Source organism: Triturus cristatus, chromosome 10 (assembly GCF_964204655.1).
Source record: "Triturus cristatus chromosome 10, aTriCri1.1, whole genome shotgun sequence".
NCBI lineage: Eukaryota > Metazoa > Chordata > Amphibia > Caudata > Salamandridae > Triturus > Triturus cristatus.
In genome coordinates this window covers 148,477,174-148,494,476 of record NC_140593.1, presented here as the reverse complement: position 1 = coordinate 148,494,476, position 17,303 = coordinate 148,477,174, and the positions used below count along the sequence as shown (strand labels likewise).

Below are 17,303 nucleotides of genomic sequence, written 5' to 3'. Positions count from 1 at the left end.
ACAATGGTCATTTGTGCAATCAATATATAAACTCGAAGTCCTCTAAGGATTTGTGTTAATTGCGCCTCTTCTCTTCTTTGGAAGAGTGAGGCGGAATAAAAAAAACTTTGGGAGGGTTATAGAAGGGCCAACGTGAAAAGGTATCACAACTTTAGGTATGAAGGCTGCCTGGGTACTCATTTATTACACGACTTAGAATCGTGAGGGGAGCCCAAGCACTGAAGACACGTATCTTGCAGGTTCATGACCCACATCTGCTTCCTGCAGTCACAGCACAGCTTGAATCCAGTCATTTTCAGGGGAGACATTGTCCCCGGCACCCTGTCTGTGGTAGATTTCGAAGTTGGAAAACTGGCAAAGTTGGGAGTGGAGCTTTGCATCAGAGTCTGTATGAAGTAAATAACTGACATCAGAATGTAGGGGTTCAGCTTATATGTGGCTCTGCTCCATCATTTCCAGTGTGGTACGGAGTCACTGCAGAGCCACACACCATCACGTATCAGCAAAGGAAGCAGTGTTGAACAATTTTCTAGATCCGGTCTGGCACCTGGGGATATTCTAAAGATGAAGAATCTACAGTTAGAATTACCCATCAGAAAGCATATTTACCTCATTGTATTAGCTAGTACACACAACAGTAAGTCAAGACAATGATGTATTAATTGGTAAAAATGTTTTATTAAAAACAATAAAACTTTTCAACCTTAATAATAAAAAATACAACATTTGAATTTCATGGTTCGAACATTAGGAAAAAACCCTAAAAATAAAGGCGTATAAATAATTTTATTATTCACAGTTTAGAAATTCATGTAACTCAATGTAATCTGGACCGCTTAATTTCATTTGTATCTCCAGAATTTTTTCTCTTTCGGGATGTTAGTGTTTCGTTCATTCTGCTATTCTGTAGAGAAGACAGTGCTTCTGGTAAACAGTAAGAGTCCATTGGAGGAGGAGGTTCCTGAAAAAAAAATAATGTGTTACAAGATTAATTCGATAGCACCAAACGTTCTACTTTAAAATACCTTAGTTGGTTCCTATTTTACTTTCTCCAACAATTATGAACCACCCACATGCTGGTTATATATTTTTAGTGAGGATTGTACAAGCTTTTACCAATAGTACAGAATAAGTGAAGAGGTACAATACAGACCGCAAGGTTGATGCAGCAGATCATGAGCATTCACATCAGAGCTAGGTTGTGAGATCCTTAGGAAGCCATGTGCTAAAACAAGCATTGGCATAGCCAATAGGTCTTGCCTCTGGGGCCTTATAAGTGTTTAACCATGCAACAGTTAATGTTGTTGCACCAAGGATATTGTGCTGCATAACTAAATACTTATAAGGTCCCAAAAGCGAGACCTATTGGCTAAATGCTGCCTTTGCACTTCACATAATTTTTGCAGAATTCCACGAACTTGCATAGAAGCAAACTACACAAATGTCGGACACTCCTAGCCATTCTGCCGGGATAACAAGTAGGACAAAACACATTGAAGAAAAGATTGTGACAGAGTGTGAAGCTCTGTTTGGCTTTTGTAATGGTCCCCACTAGATTGAAAATGAGCTGCTGTCAATCTTCTTTTTGTGACAGATTGGGATTTCCAATGCCAAGGTCCCTAGGTAAGGGTTCACCGAGCGGTTTGAATTACTGGCAGAACTGCTGGCCCCTCCGCTGATTCGTTCAGTCTATTTAAAGTGCGCGTGCAGAACATGTACGACTTTTCAGCAATTGACTTGTTCGAGTGCACAGTATCACAGAGCAGTAATAAATGGACTACGTCCACCAATATAAATAACAGTAACACTTATGTATAGCAATGCAAACACCAGAGAATCCTAGTACACTTTACCGAGCTACATAAAAATACATTATTTCGAAGGTTAGGATCATTGAGTTTAAAGCCAGCCTTACAGTCAACAACATACTGTGCATTCTTGCTTGTTCCCATTTGCATCGCGATTTGAACGGCGACAAACGTCTCATGCGGAGTATAAAGCAAGTTTAACTGTGCACCCACCTTATTTATTTTAAAGATGATCTGGTGCTAGAACTGTTTCGCTGTGTTCTGATGAGATTCTGTGTTGTTCACAGGCAATGTACAGCTACGTACGGACCAGTTGAAAGTCGCGCTGTCGAAAAAAGATGACGTTTCGTCACATGACTCAAACGTTTTGACTGTGAGTCGTCAATGCGTCGTTTGCATATGAAGAGCTGCGCTGTTAATGGTCTAAGAGGATGAGGAAATTGGGCGGGGCAGTTAAAAGCGAAAGCAAAGATGTGCACCCGGTAGGCGACTGGCTATCTTGCTTGGAATTAACATCCTCGGAGAGTTGAAAGGATACATCCGTCTGCTGCGTGCTCGCTATTAACAGATCTCTACTTCTGGCGCCCTGCTCCACTGAGCTGTCTTTCCACAATATACCAGGTTTTTATTTGATACATGGTTGATAATTATCAGATAGAAGAATAATAGTGACCACGTCTATACAATTGTGCCCCAAGTCAGCCCCTGGGGCGTCCACACCCACTCTACCTGCTCCAATCTCTTTTCCCAGCCTCAGAAGATGCAGAACGCGTCGGCAACCTTGCCCCTCGAATCCCAAACATGAGTTTTACAAATTCGAATGCACTATTGATTACACGTTGACAAGAAGATCTAACCGATAACCCCGGCTTGTCCTGCCAGATTTGTTTAGCTTCTGAATTCACGGTTGTCAAATATGAGAACGAACCGCGTAGAAAAAGGATGAAACGAAAACTCTATAATATTAACCCTACAGTGGGGTAGGGAAAATGTTTGCGAAATTAGAACAAAATATTAAAATGTACCAACACTATAAAACACCAGAGGTAAACACACCAAATAGCGATAAAAGCTTATACACTTGGGGTGGGGTGGGAGGGGGGTGAAGGTACCGCTTCAAGACAGGAAGATACAATCGCTTGCCATGACTTATTTGCTCGGTTTTCTCGCTTGCTAAAAGGTTTCTTGTCTTTATGGGGCCATGTGTTTGGCCCCATAAAGATAAGAAACCTTTTGCGACGAACGCAAAGTAGGCGAGGCCGTCCAAATGGGATGGCCGAAAAAGCAGAGTGAATACGTCACAAGGAGCTCTTTTCCAATGGCTGGGCACTGTTTAGCATAAACAGTGACGCCAGCCAATGGAAAAGAGGGGCGGGGTTTAATGCCCCTAACAGAAAAATACCCCATATCATTAAATCTTGCCAGCGAGACTGCGCGCAGCCTATACCAGGCGAGACCTAAAAAGCTGCACGCATTGTACAGCATAATAACATTGCCACCTGATACTGCAAACCTTCATAGCTTACTTTCACAAGATAACGACAAGTATTTGTTGCAGTGGTCAAAAGGAGGCATTGATTATGTCCATTTAATTTAGTGTAATGGTGACAGAATAATCAAGAAATTTTTCTAGCAGTCGAAAGCACAAGCAATCACTTTGCCATTTTCAAAATCCAGATAAATAAATTTGATAACCCAGGACACAAAGACCGCTGTAAAGTTATATCATGGGATTTGAGACTCTAGTCTTTGCACAATTCCGTAAGGGAACAGGAGTATTTTGAAAAGTACTAAATGTTCGAAGTAACTCTTATTATATCTCAGTGACATCTACAGGCTCAATATACAAAGAAAGCAATATCTACACTTGTAAGTTTGCACCCAAGTGAGAACGTAGATTTACTATATTATGCAATGCACAACAGACTCAGGAGTACTTTTGGGAAGTTGACACTTCCTCAGCAGGTTCCCGGTAGTACTCTTGGACAACCTCTTGAGAATTCTCATTTACACTAACGAGATAGTATTCCTGCATAAGTAATAGTACATAGTGAATAATCAGCCATGCGATAAAGTCTTGCATGAGTGCACCTGGATATTTTTGCCTTATTTCTTTTTTTCTACCTGGGGAAATATTTCTCTGTGGAGACATCCCTTCCTTCCCAACACATCCTGCACTTGTAGAGCTCCTTTATTCCCCCCCCATGGGAAGCTGATTTATTCCTATCATTGGCTGGAATACGTCGTCAACTATTTCCGTTCAGAGAACAGCAATCAGTCTCACCTTTGGGACCCTATAAGTATTTAGCTACGCTTGGGTCCAGCAACATTTACAGTTCGACTGTGACGTCGTCGCGAATATTGTTGGAAATATAAAAATATATATACGTACACACTATTCAGTGACTGTCACACACTTATGCACCTATTCACATATTCACTCAGATACTGATGTACTCACTGTCATATCCATTCAGGTACTCATGCATGCACTTACAGACTGACTTGGAGAGAGACGCACCCATGTCCAGACCCACTCAGATACTCACACACCCACTTACAGACCCAGTGTGAGACTTTAGCTTCCACTGATACACTCACTGATAGACAGACCCACTCAAACACTTCTGCACCAAGTCATAGATCCAGTCACATGCTCATGTACTCATTCACATACGCAGTCAGAGACTCATACACCCACTCACAGACCTACTCAGACACTCGTGCACCCACTCAGACCCTCACACACCCAGTCAGAGACTCACTCAGACTCACTCATTCATGCATCGACTCACAGACCCACTGAGACTTACAATTCCACTCACACACCCATTGAGACATTGATTGACTCAGTTGCAGATCCAGTCTGACAATCACGTACTGACTCACAGTGCCACTGAGAGATGTATACATCCACTCATACATTCACTGATAGAGAAATGCATTTAGAGAGAGAGACTTCTGCAGCCAGTGACACACTTACTGAAAGACTCATGAGTCTACTCTGATATCCACTAATAGACCTATATGCAGTGACAGACTCGCTCAGACTTATGCATGCACTCACATAATCGAGTGACTCATTAATACAGACTGTTATTGAGATAATGATAAATGTTTTTATAAAGTTAATTAGATAGTGATGTTTCTAGTGTAATGGTAGAAATAGTAAGATAGTTATAATTGTTTTATGTTGTGGTGGCTACTGAATTCTTACTTTTGCTTTGCATTTTCACGATGTCTCCGCGATGATCGCGGGAACCGACGCATCGTGATCTCCGGCGTCACCGTAAAAACAGAAAATAGATTTTAGAGATGGTTTTTATAAAAATTCTGTAGAAAACATGATTTTAGAGAATACTGTAAGAAACCCCTAGTCTGTAAAATACTATATGTGTTTTAGACCCTATGGAAAAGGCGTGATCATCACGGTTAACGACGTCAATGCGACATCTCGAATAACCGTGAAAACGGAAAATAGGACTGAAAGATGGTTTTTAGAGAAACTTAGTAAAAAATCTGAGATCAAACATGCTTTGAAAGAAGTATGTATATAGTAATATGTGTAGTGCAATGTTCAGAATGGATTTTTTAAAACGTTTTTCGATGAGTTGGTGGTCATTGAATGTCTGCTTTTCTTTTCCGTTTTCGTGACGCTGTTGTGAAGATTGTCAATTGTCAAAAACAAAACAAAAAAAACTTTAGTAAACAAACTTCACAATATTTCGGGTACTAGGGTGGCTCTGACAAGAGCCGTTGCATTGGTTGTGAGTATATGACTGCTACACATAAGACCGAATGCAGAGTTTCAGGTGTTATATTCCATATAGGTACCCTATATAGGCGCAGGTAACATTGCAACCATTCACCTATATTCTTCCCTACATTACATACATAGCGGTTCTTGGGGACTGACCTTTTACCTAGATACGACAATGCAATCAGAACGCTGGTTTTTCCCTAGTTGGAATCTCATACATTATGCATGAGGTTTCTTGGAAGCACAGCAGGACTACCATCTCCTGTATAATATCTCTGTATAAAGTTCAAGCCCAACGTCATCCTTTAGGCCGACACAGTAACACAGCAAGGTTGGACCCCTTGGGAGACCTATGGGTATATATACATCACATCTTGCTTAGAAAAACAGAGGAGAGCGAGACTTCCCAGTTGACACACTGACCAGAGACGCGGAGGTTCCTGCATGCATACACTCCAGCTCGCAGTGGTCTAACATCCCTCGCGGGGTGTTCAACTGGAGACCAGGATGGGGTCCCATATTCTCTCATTCTCAGGTAATGGGGTTGACTAGATCCTAGAGGGATTCTTGGCTTAACACCTACACCGATGCTAGGTACATTTAGGTACATCTAGTTAGGGAGGCATCGTCAGAGTATGCACTTTTTATAATGTATTTTATGTACTTGTATATATTCATGATTACTGCAAAATGGTAGAACTGTACCATCCTTTTACTTTAATAGTACTTCTAATCATATATCTCTGCTACTGTCTAATGGTTGTTATAGCTCATCTATTCTACACTAGATTAACAACTGTTCAATAAATTATTATTGACAAACGCCCAGTATGTTTATTCTGTGCATCTCTGAGACAAACTAAGACAGCACGTGTGACTGGGCGAAAGGTAGTATATTGTTGCCACGATTCTGAGAGATCAGGGTTGTCATGTTCTAAGGTTGCCAGAATCTATTCTCTCCTTGGTAAGAGGAGATCAGTGGCACTGTGAGCTAGCTGATATAAACAGGCTACCAGGTGGGGGTGCACGGAATCAGTCGGTCACCAATGCCACAGTTTATGTTATCCAAACGTGCAGATCCTGCATAGGGTATATAGGAACTACACGACATAGGTTACTTAGAAACACCCTCCTGTTGCCTTCATCTGTAAAGTGCACTCCATCATTTCTATAAATTCCATGCATGTCAAAACACAGATTGTTTTTATAGATACAGCTGATGCAATAGTCTCTAAGGAATGCAGAAACATTTTTACTAACATGTTTCCTGACTTTGTCAATCTGTTGACAGAATTGATTTGACCACTTCCATTTCTGTCTATATTGGAGTACACCAAGAAACTGTGAGGGTAAAACAACATCAGTTCTGCAAAGATTTCTTTAATTAGGATTTCCAGTCCTATCCCAGTCACTGTGCCTAGGTTATTGTCACCACAGTGCGCAATCATGAGGTGATGAGCTTGGTAATCCACAATGGATTTTACCAAAGCCAGCAACTGATGGAATTTCAACATCTCCGGCCAAACCAAGCAATCTGCACATTTGGCAAACCCAAATCCCTGTTAATACCTCTCTTTTCACAGCCTCTTTAGCCCAATAGATATAGCCGTGGCCCACAATCCATACTCTAAAGCATTTTGAAGTGAAGGAGCAATAGTAGTTGTAGGAGAGTAGGGTCTGCTATCCTATGGTCACCCCAAATTTTTGCTTTTTGCTTCACTGGTTTTTGACATGTTGAGGCTGTGGGCCTGCCAATCAGACCCCCAGCCTGCTGTTCTCTCTACTAAATTAAAACTATGCACCCTAGGTGCATAACCAATTGGAAGTGGATCACCCTGTCAGCCCCTGTACCAGTGTACACTAGGTACCCAGGGCATTGGTGTACCCAAGGCCTGCCCGGGGCTGAAGCATGTATTATGCCACCCCAGGCTTGGCCTAACAAATCTGACACAACTGGCTGATCACTCAGCTGGGGTAAGTTGGTGTAACCACCTCTTACTTAGGTGTAGTATACCTATACCTAACCTTAAATGGGACACCTGGTAACCTATAAGTCACTCCTATGGCAGGCCTTAACAATCCTGAAGGCAGAGTGCTTGGTTCCATGTGAGATGGTGCTCTGGCATGAGCTGGGCCTGTCTGCAGTGGTCGGAACAACTTCCTCCTACTGTTTCCAGATATCGTCATACCATATACTCTTAAGTGCATTATGAACCTCGCGGTTAAATGCTAACTTTGGTTTGGCTTTATCAAAACATGTCGAGTAAGGTGTCATACGAATTGGAATACTAACCCCTCGCCAATTCTGGCGACGGGGTTAGCATTCCACCCTTCTAGAGGGACACGACATGTACAGTACCTGAAACCCGGGTAAAATCAGACATAGCCTCAGCTCCACAAAATGGATGCTGCCACCACAGACACAAGTCTGCCCTCCTGCTGCTGGGAGTCCTTCCAGCTTGGGAGGTGTGGACAAAGGGTTTCCTGCCAGGGGAGGTGCGTGCACCACCCCAGACAGGATTTTGTGTATTGGTCAGGTAGGGCTTGAAAGAAACCAGACATGCCTGTGGCTCACAAGGAGCCTCGGGGCATATGCCAGTTCAAACCGGTCCTGGGGCACACCAGTCCCGGACCTGGGGCGAGCTGGACAAAGGATTGGGGGTGTAACCACCCCCCTTCCTGGTCCCACCCTTAGGGAGGGACCTAGCAGGTAGTCCGGCCCCTAGAATCCGCTTAAAGGTAGGAGCTGTGTCCTAAGACTTGAGACATCCTGAAATCAACTTGAAACTAAGAAGAAGACGGGAACTTCGACGCTCTGCCGCACAGAGGACTGAAGCCAATCTCCCCTGTGGTCAGGGAGTGACCACCTTGCTAACGCAAGCACCATCCAGCGAATCAACGTCTGCTTTGCCGCCGCCTCCCGCCGGAGCCCGAGCCCAGAGACTGACAAGACCTGGACCTCCAGACCTCTCACCGCCCGATCCACAGTCCCTGCAAAAAGGAGACCCGTGGAGGCACCGAGACACGTGGAGCCAGCCATCTTGAAACGACCACGACAAGCTGACCAGTGCAACAACCGAGGCTCCCTCCAAGTTGTGCTTTGGGTCCTGAGAAGCCCAACCCTCGAGCAGCATCTGCACCAAAGGTGAGCCCTCCAGCATCTCCACGATCTGCGTGGGGCCCTTCTGCATTTTGCCACTCGACGCGCCTAACCGGTTACTGGCCCGCTGGCTAGTGGCCATCTTGGCGACGAAATCTACGACAAACACCGCTGGTCTGGTTGCTCCAGACTGGCCCTTGCTCCCCTCCAAAGGAGCAATCCCTCTGACCTTGCTGGTCAGAACCAACAGCTGATTTCCGAATCCTCCTGCAATTGCTTTTGCCAAGGCTTGTTTGCTTCGATCAAGTCGCCGACACCGCCGACAGCGAGAGCCTGCGTGGGACAGCTCGTGAGCCGACTCCTGGACGTCGTCGACCTTCAGGGACCACGTGGCTGCGGAGACAAGCTACCCCTCATCGCCTGTTTGCACCCGACAAGGCCTGGTACCCACCTGGTGCCACGCTGGTCACTGGCTAGTGACTGTGAACACTGTCCCCTCTGCTTTCAGGTCTTCAACATCTCCGATCCACTCTGGGATCAACTGCATCTCTTCCCGACGACCGCCTGCAGCACTTTTGTCTACAGGCCCCACGGAACAGATAGAAGAAACCCGACGCACTTCGAGGCCTATGCACCCGCTTCCTGTGGGTGAGGTAAAGCTGGCACACCTGTGCCCAAGTGTAATAATACATCTCTAGTGCCTGTGTTCCAAATCTTAAGTTCCTAGGTCATCCGGGAGATTCCTTTTGCAGTAACTTTGTACTTTTTACGCACCCATTGAAACCTATGGGAGCACGCGTGTGACTATTTGCTCTGCACACGCGACCCGTGGACCTCCTGGTCACTAACTGACGTTAGCTCCTTGTAGGCCCAGCGATTCTAGAGGCCCTAGGCCTTTTCCCTTTTCTGTTCGTGGTACTTATACCACTATTTTAGTATATGGTTTGAGTGGCCACCAGGGCCTATCCATATAACGTGCAACTTCTGTGTATTCTGTGATAATCTTGTTTGACGATTTGTGCTCCTGTGCTCATAAAGAGACTAGGGGTTACTTTGAGAAATAAATACATATATATTTTGAATATATATCTGTGTGGTGTCCTTTCATTGGTATAAAAGGGGGTTACTATTGGTGAAACAGCTTGCTTAACACGCATCACGAGTTTAGCCTCAAAGACTGCTTAGCCTACGCTACCACTAGGGCAGCTAGTCCGAAAAGGTTGACTTACAACCACACCATAAGGGTTGCTTGGCATGGTACAAGGTGGTCACTAGAACTAGTGAACAGCATATACCAGGCCAACTTCTCACAGTAGTCAGGAGAAAGCTGGAGCTGGATGAGGTAGTTTTCCAAAGGAAAAGCAGTTAAAATGGAGGGGTTTAAAAAAAAAAAAAAAAGATCTATTTCATTAGATGCTGTCCGCATGAAAGTGAATATAATTAGGTAGTGTGTTGGATACCTTATCAAGAAGTCTTACTATTGGCTGTTGTTTAAAAAAAAGAAATGTAATACAGACATGAATAGGCTTTTGAATCTCTGGAGTAAAGTACACATGCTGTATCTTATTTGGAAGCAGCATGTTCCTTCTAGAATGTGCTGTGAACGTATGACCTACTGGTTCCATAGAGTTGCTAGGTACACTGAACTACTGAACTAAGAGTTTGTGGGGGAAGGGTGTTAAAGAGACAGATTTTTTTTTTTTTTTTTTAAGTTGAGGAGTGACAATTTAAGTAATGACAAGCTTTAATTTCCAACTGAGGATTATGTAATAAACTGTTGTGTAGTATTTAAATGTAAAAAAAAAATGAAGCTAGATATAGTTTTTTTTCGCAATTTCTCTGCAATCATCTTGAATACATAGCAAAAGCACATCGATAGTAAGGCTGATGAAAATTTCATGTATGTAGTAAGGGTGGTGTTTTTTCTTTAAACATGATTGGTTTAAAATTGAGGAGGATTAACGTTACAGGGATGTTATGTTTACAAATAGAATAAAAAATACCTTACAGATAGGAATTAGCATTTTAAAAAACCATAGAAATTCACTGAAGAAAACAAAGGTTACAGGGCAGTTATAGTTAGGAAATAGAATAAAAAAAACTTTAGAAATTCACTGAAGAAACCAAAGGTTAGAGGGACATTAGTTAGGCTGACATTTCACTCGTACAAAACCAGAGAAATTCAGCAGTTATAGTTAGATGAGCTAACTACAACTAGCACCCCGCAACGCACTGCTTATGGCCTCACATATTATATCACTGATCATATCTCAAATGACATCACTGATAACATAATCTACAGAATCTCTAACAAACCTATTCACACCCCAATATAACCTTTCATACACCCATTCAACTTCCACACTACCATTCTCAAAACCATTGACACACCCATACCAGTACTTACACACCCACTTAGTGATACATAGGTCTACACACATGCACTCTGTCACACATACAGGCACTCATACAACACCTGGCATATCCACTCATACACTCACACACCGAGTCAGTCACCCATAGACCCACTCACACAGCCACTTACTCACCTATACAGATATACACACACACACTCACTTACTCACTCACACAGATACTGACACAAACTCACTCACCTATAGTCACTGACATAAGCATACACTCACCCATATACTCAAACACTCACCTATACTGCCATTCACATACCCAGATACTCACCCATATACCACTGATACATCCACTCACTTACCCACACAGCCATACACACACTCACTCACCCATACAGCCACTCATAAATGCACTCACTAACTCATACAGACACTGACTCCCCCACTCGCTCATCTATACAGGCTGTCACATGCCCCCTCACGCACCCCCCCACACACACACATGCGCGCTCAGACACTCATACAGGTACTCAGACAACCAATCAATCACCCATATAGTCACTCACACAACCATACAGCCACTTAGACACCAACTGACAGACTACTACAAACATTCACACAACCAGTCACTCGCCTATACATTCACTGAGACACCTTATCACTCGTACACCCACCGATTCAGCAATACGCCTTGGTGTATATATATTTAACACTCAAACGTCTTTAAAACACTCAGTCACTGAATGATGTGATCAGTGATGTCATTTGAGATGTGATCAGTGGCCTCCAGTCCAACTTACACCATGCCAGCCACCCCTCACAGCAGAATTCATGGGGGACCCCTGGTCCAGCGGAACCCCGAGCTCACACACGCTGTGCTTCAAAGATGAAACAAAAACACAGCCGGCTCTCATGCACTGAGCAGCCACAACCAGTGACACAAGCCCCTCCCACCGGGCCATGACCCTGCCATCGACCTGCACCCCTTCACCCCCACTCCAGCGAGACACTGGGATCTACCCCAGATCACACACACACCCATACCCCCCCTGAGTTCAGATCATCGATCCATGCAGACAATGACCACATCAGTCAAGGCCATCCATGAACCAACATCGTGGATCAGCGCCGAGGTACAGAGGGATCCAGAAATCACTGACTCTCTGGAGAGTCCAACATTAAACCACTTCCAGTATCGAGAATTTGCTGCAAGCATTTTATCTTTCACAGTTTTAGCTGTGTAGATGTTAGATGGCATTCATACAGAGGACATTCTTATGGTCTCGCTGCGCTAAACCAAACCACCACTTCTAAGCAGAGTATACACATCCATCATTCTGGTCACTTGCAAGAGAGAGCCTGGCCACATCTCTCCCAAATGTGTCACCCCTCACAGTTCTCTCCTGACACCGCCCTGGAGTGCCGGGGTACAGGCAGCAGACGTCTGTGCCCTCACCATTGGACAGAGGGACTCCACCGTTGACACTGATTCGCTTTGGTAGACACGCATTCACCCTGTGTCAAGCACCTCGTTTCAGCAGCAAATGGGTAGTGACAGCTTTACAGTTGACAGTGGTTGATTCAAAAGTGTTTTTTTAGAGCAGTCGGCCACTTCTAAAGCGAGTCCAGTTTGAAAGACCCAGACTGAAAAGTATACGCATCCTCTACGTGGTAAAATGGTGACTAATGAACTGATCCAGGCAATCTCCTGTTAGTTTATTTACTAACACCGTAGGATTCAACGACAAGCTTCTTCTAAAATGACCATTTTTCAGTGGAACAATACAAGCATAGCTCCCATCCCCACCCTCTCTCTCCCGTTGGTCCTCAGAGCTTCTGAACAGCGAGTTACGCACATGTGAATTGGAATGGGATGCTCCGTGTATACTGTATCCCTGTGTATCACACATACACTCTGTTCGTGATCTACGGGGTGCAGATATTAATACTGTTGTTAACCATCTTCTGGCGTTACTGTGTGTTGAAGGTTTGAACGCACTCCTCACCTTCATTATTGAGGGAACAGATGTTGTTTAACGACACAGCACCATGGATCAACAAATGTTTGCATCCGTATTATGTGCAAACAAGGAGCTGTCCTCCAATCCCCTTGACACATTGCGCGTGCCTTGCATAAAAAACAATGTGATATAAATATCGTCTTTGTGCACTGTTTAGTTGCATAAATAGTATGCAAGAGTAGGGCACGTGTGCTCCACGAACATGGGCCTAAAACCTCACCAAATAGACGCAGGTGTACATAAGCGTAGTATGATATTGGTATGTTATTGTCACGGGGCGGAGGGGTTCCCTCTGAATATTGATGCCCCAGACGATGACCCCTTACCTCCTCATGTTCTCTCCTCTCTTTTATTGCAGCCGTTTCAATCACATAAGGCTTTCTCCAGGAACACCGAGAACGACAACGGACCCTTTAAGGAGGCGGTGGTCCAGGACCCCAGCTCATCCCCCAAAGACTACGTCATCTGGGATCTCCAATCGGTGAACCTGGCCTATCAGCTGACGAGGCTGTCAAAACAAGGATATGTGACAACTGAGGTGTCCAAGAGAGTGAGAGAGGACGCAGAGTTTTGTACCAACGCCAGGATACCACTGGGAGAGAAACTACAGTCCGGATGACGGGGAAGCCTGCGAACGGAGTGACTTTCCGACCGGGAAGCTGGAGCTAACTCCCGAACAGAGGTCCGTGGATCAAGAGGTGTTACGAGAGGGAACGAAGGACCCACAAAGACCCCACGCAGAAGCCAGCCATGTTCCAGCAGGAGCGTTGCTCTCACAGGTACGAGAGCGTTTACAGGGCTTACGAGGGAGGCGGGCCTCAAGCACTGTGTAAGATTAGTCGGGATAAACTCCCCTGTGTATAGGGATTTCCGCTCACTGGTGACGGTCTTCTAGTAAGGTGGAGATTTTCCCAACACTACCCTTCCTATCTGTCTTTGTACAGTCGCAATATAGGCCACTGATTCCTGTTCCCCGGTTTTCTTGTTTTTTGTTTATTTTCCTGAGGCACTAACCGAACTACGGTCCAAGACGACGATCCTGTGACAAGGAGAGACCGAAAGACTTTACGTTGACTATTCCTATGAGAGAACATAATAAAGGGCCTTCTAAGAACTGCATTGTGCTGTCAGACCTCCCTTATTCCAGAGCCAATTCCCTACAGTTATGTTAAGCTAGGTTGTGGTATGATACATACATTTTATTATATTTGGGTACACCTGACATACCACGGACTGAATGCCTAACTACTAATGCGACACGAAAACACTCACCAGCCGCCACAATACTTTACAGACAGAAGAGGCTGTGTCAGATTGTGGTCGTTTTCAGACTAATTTTCTATTTGCTCATCTATGCTATAGTAAATCTGGAGGCGCGGGTATACCCCAGAGCACCTTGTGCCCTTGTTCACCTTTGAGGTAAGTCACCAGCATCACGAGCACGAGCAGCTCCTGCACCAGGAAATGTTAGGTTAAACCTCTCCAAGGTAATGCGAGTTGCCGCTTCTTTCTGAGCCTCTTCAGAAAATCGATGCAGGCTTCTATCTGCAGTTGGGAACTACCGAAGCTGGGGAGACGAGTAATTAGAATATTCACCGATCTCCTCCAGAAGCTCAGGCGCAGTTTAATTATCTCTAAAGAGCCCTACTGGGGATAGGAATGTGGCACGGGGGTGGGGGGGGGGGGGGGCAAGTGTCCTCACATCAACAAAAGAGAGTTATTGCATTAGGTAATAAAGCGAAGTATCTTACGTTCTCCTCCTCACAGTCATTCCTTTGCTGGTACTGGTAGAGCGCCCTCGCTTCCTGCCAGGGGAGGTGCTTTTTGGCAGCATTCTTCTCAGTTCCCTGCCTGCCCAGGAGGTGGCTGGATTCAGGTGGAGCAGGGAAGGACCTGGAGGTGTTAATCTTCCCCATCAATCGCTGGTACAGTGAAGCCATGAGTTAACACAAGGCGGGCTACCACATACTACAGAGACAATTGGCTCTCAGCAGCAGCAACAAACTGGCAGCAGCGTGATCTTCTGTAGTCACCCTGAGATCAGGAGGAGACGGCGGCAGGCAGACGCAGGCTCCAGGGAGGGCAGCGTTGAAGTGCAACACTGGGTCAAGATACTGCCTTAAAAACATCTTTAACACTAATATAAGGATCAGAGTATATTATAAATTAAGCACCCAGGATCTGGCCCACCTGGGGGCTACACTGTAAACAAGCGCGTGAGACCGCGCTTGTTTTAGTAAAAATATTTTGGATCCGAATTTGCAACCCAGTCACGATTTTGCGGCAACATTTTTAAAACAAAAATGCATTTTGGCCCCGGCGGGGTCACAGGGGGACCCCAGGACCAGGGCTAAGGGGTCAGAATATTCCTAACCTGTCCCCTTTTCTTTTTTTTCTTAAGGTTGTTTTTTTGGGACTCGGTTATAGACGATTCTCGAGATGGCTGCCAACATTTCCTGGGTGAAGTGTTGGCAGCCAATTAGATATCAACAAGGGGACTGTCGGATCCTCGGAGAATCCGCATCCCTCGATATTCAAATTTGTTTTTCCTTTAATATCTCAAAAAACTACTGAACGGATTTACATCAAATAACAAAAAGCACTCTTTCTGGACCAAAAGCTAGCGTTGTGACAAATATGGTGTAATTTCATCCAGCGGTTCGGGCTGTAGTCCTGTTTAAAATCCCTATGGGAATTAACATGGTAAACACACGTTTTTTTCTTTTTACCCTCCCCTTTTCTCAGCCAGGCTTAACGGATCACCCCGAAACTTTCGATGCATAACTAGAATCACCGGCGCACTTTTTGGGGAAAAATACGTGAAGATTCGTCAAATGGTACCAAAGATATAGGCAAGTCAAAAAACGTTTTTCCTATGGAAACACGGTCCTACCTATAACTACCTACTGGCGGCTGTCGCCATGCCAGTAAGATATAGATATATAGATATACTTGAAATATACTTACCATTTCATTGTAAAGGCATGCATGGTAAAGGAATGTGTTGTAAAGGCATTGCGTGGTAAATGCCGCATTGTAAAGACTGCTTCCTGTGCCGGTAGGTGGCATTGGTGCGCTGGAAGTGACATGCGCTGTCTCTATATAGGCACCATCCCAGTTTTTCGTGACTTTCCACTCCCAGGGAGGGAGTCACAAACAACCCTGAGCACTGGTGCGGAAAATTAGGGTCCTGAAAGGGGAACAGCTCTGTCCATATAAATTCTTTAGCAGAGCAGATAGGATAGGTGGGTCGGTAAGAAATCTGCAGCCAGATAGTCTCTCTACCTGATAAGGCGTCACTGAAGGTAAATAACTTGTTCATCTGATAGAGACTTCTATCCACAGATTCCTTACCTTAGAATAGATGCCCAAGCAACACCTCCCAGAGGTGGGTCTGCAAAACTGTTTTCACACTAAAATGTCCTGCGGGACCGAACGAGCAAAGTGCATGTTCTGACTGACCTGACTGTCTAGGCAGCAATACTTCATGAACATGTGTAGATAAGCCCATGTTACTGCCTGGCAGATATCCAGGACCAGAACTCCATATGCTAATGCAGTGGTCAGAGTCTTAACTCTGGTGGAATGAGCACGCAAACCCTCGGGGTTGCTTCATGTCCAATGTGTAGCAGGTTGTAATGCAATACATGATCCATCAGGAGATGGGCTGTTTCTGCACGGCTTTCCACTTATTCACTCTAACATACCCCACAAACAGTTGATCATCCACCCAGAACTCTTTTGTGTGGTCAAGGTAGAGCAACAATGCTCTTTTTGGATCCAGTCGGTGAAGTTGTTCCTCTTCCATAGAGGGAAGTGGCGCAGCGTTAAAGGTAGGCAGGGTGATGGACTGGCCTACATGAAAAGAAGTAACAACTTCTGTCAAGAAGGAAGTTCTAGTGCAAAGACCCAGCTTGTCAGGGTAGATGTTCAGGTAGGGAGGCCTGGATGACAAAGCCTGAAGCTCGCTGAACCTTGGGGCAGGTGTTATTGCCACTTGGAAGGCCATTATGATGGTAAGGAGCCTGAGCGGACAGTTGTGCATTGGCTCAAAGAGAGCTCACATAAGAAATGTGAGGATGAGATTGAGGTTTCACTGAGGCATGATGAAGGGCAAGGTAAAAACATGTTGCAAAACTTTCAAGAAACGATTCACAACAGGGAATTTGAACAGGGATAGCTGTTTTGGCAACCACAGAAAGTCTGAGATACTTTAAGGTGTCCGAATCTGGGATAAAGAGAAGGACC

General features: G+C 44.8%; 1 protein-coding gene across 3 annotated transcripts in view; it reads right to left on the bottom strand.

Annotated features, from left to right (window-relative positions):
- Positions 1-658: 658 nt before the first annotated feature.
- TOPBP1 (DNA topoisomerase II binding protein 1) overlaps positions 659-17,303 on the bottom strand; it is a 377,252-nt gene continuing 360,607 nt past the window's right edge. For all 3 annotated transcript variants that reach the window (XM_085630675.1, XM_085630678.1, XM_085630676.1), the window contains exon 28: positions 659-961. In XM_085630675.1, coding sequence (XP_085486801.1) covers positions 818-961 — 144 coding nt within the window. In that variant the 3' untranslated portion in view covers positions 659-817. The remainder of the gene's footprint in view (positions 962-17,303) is intronic.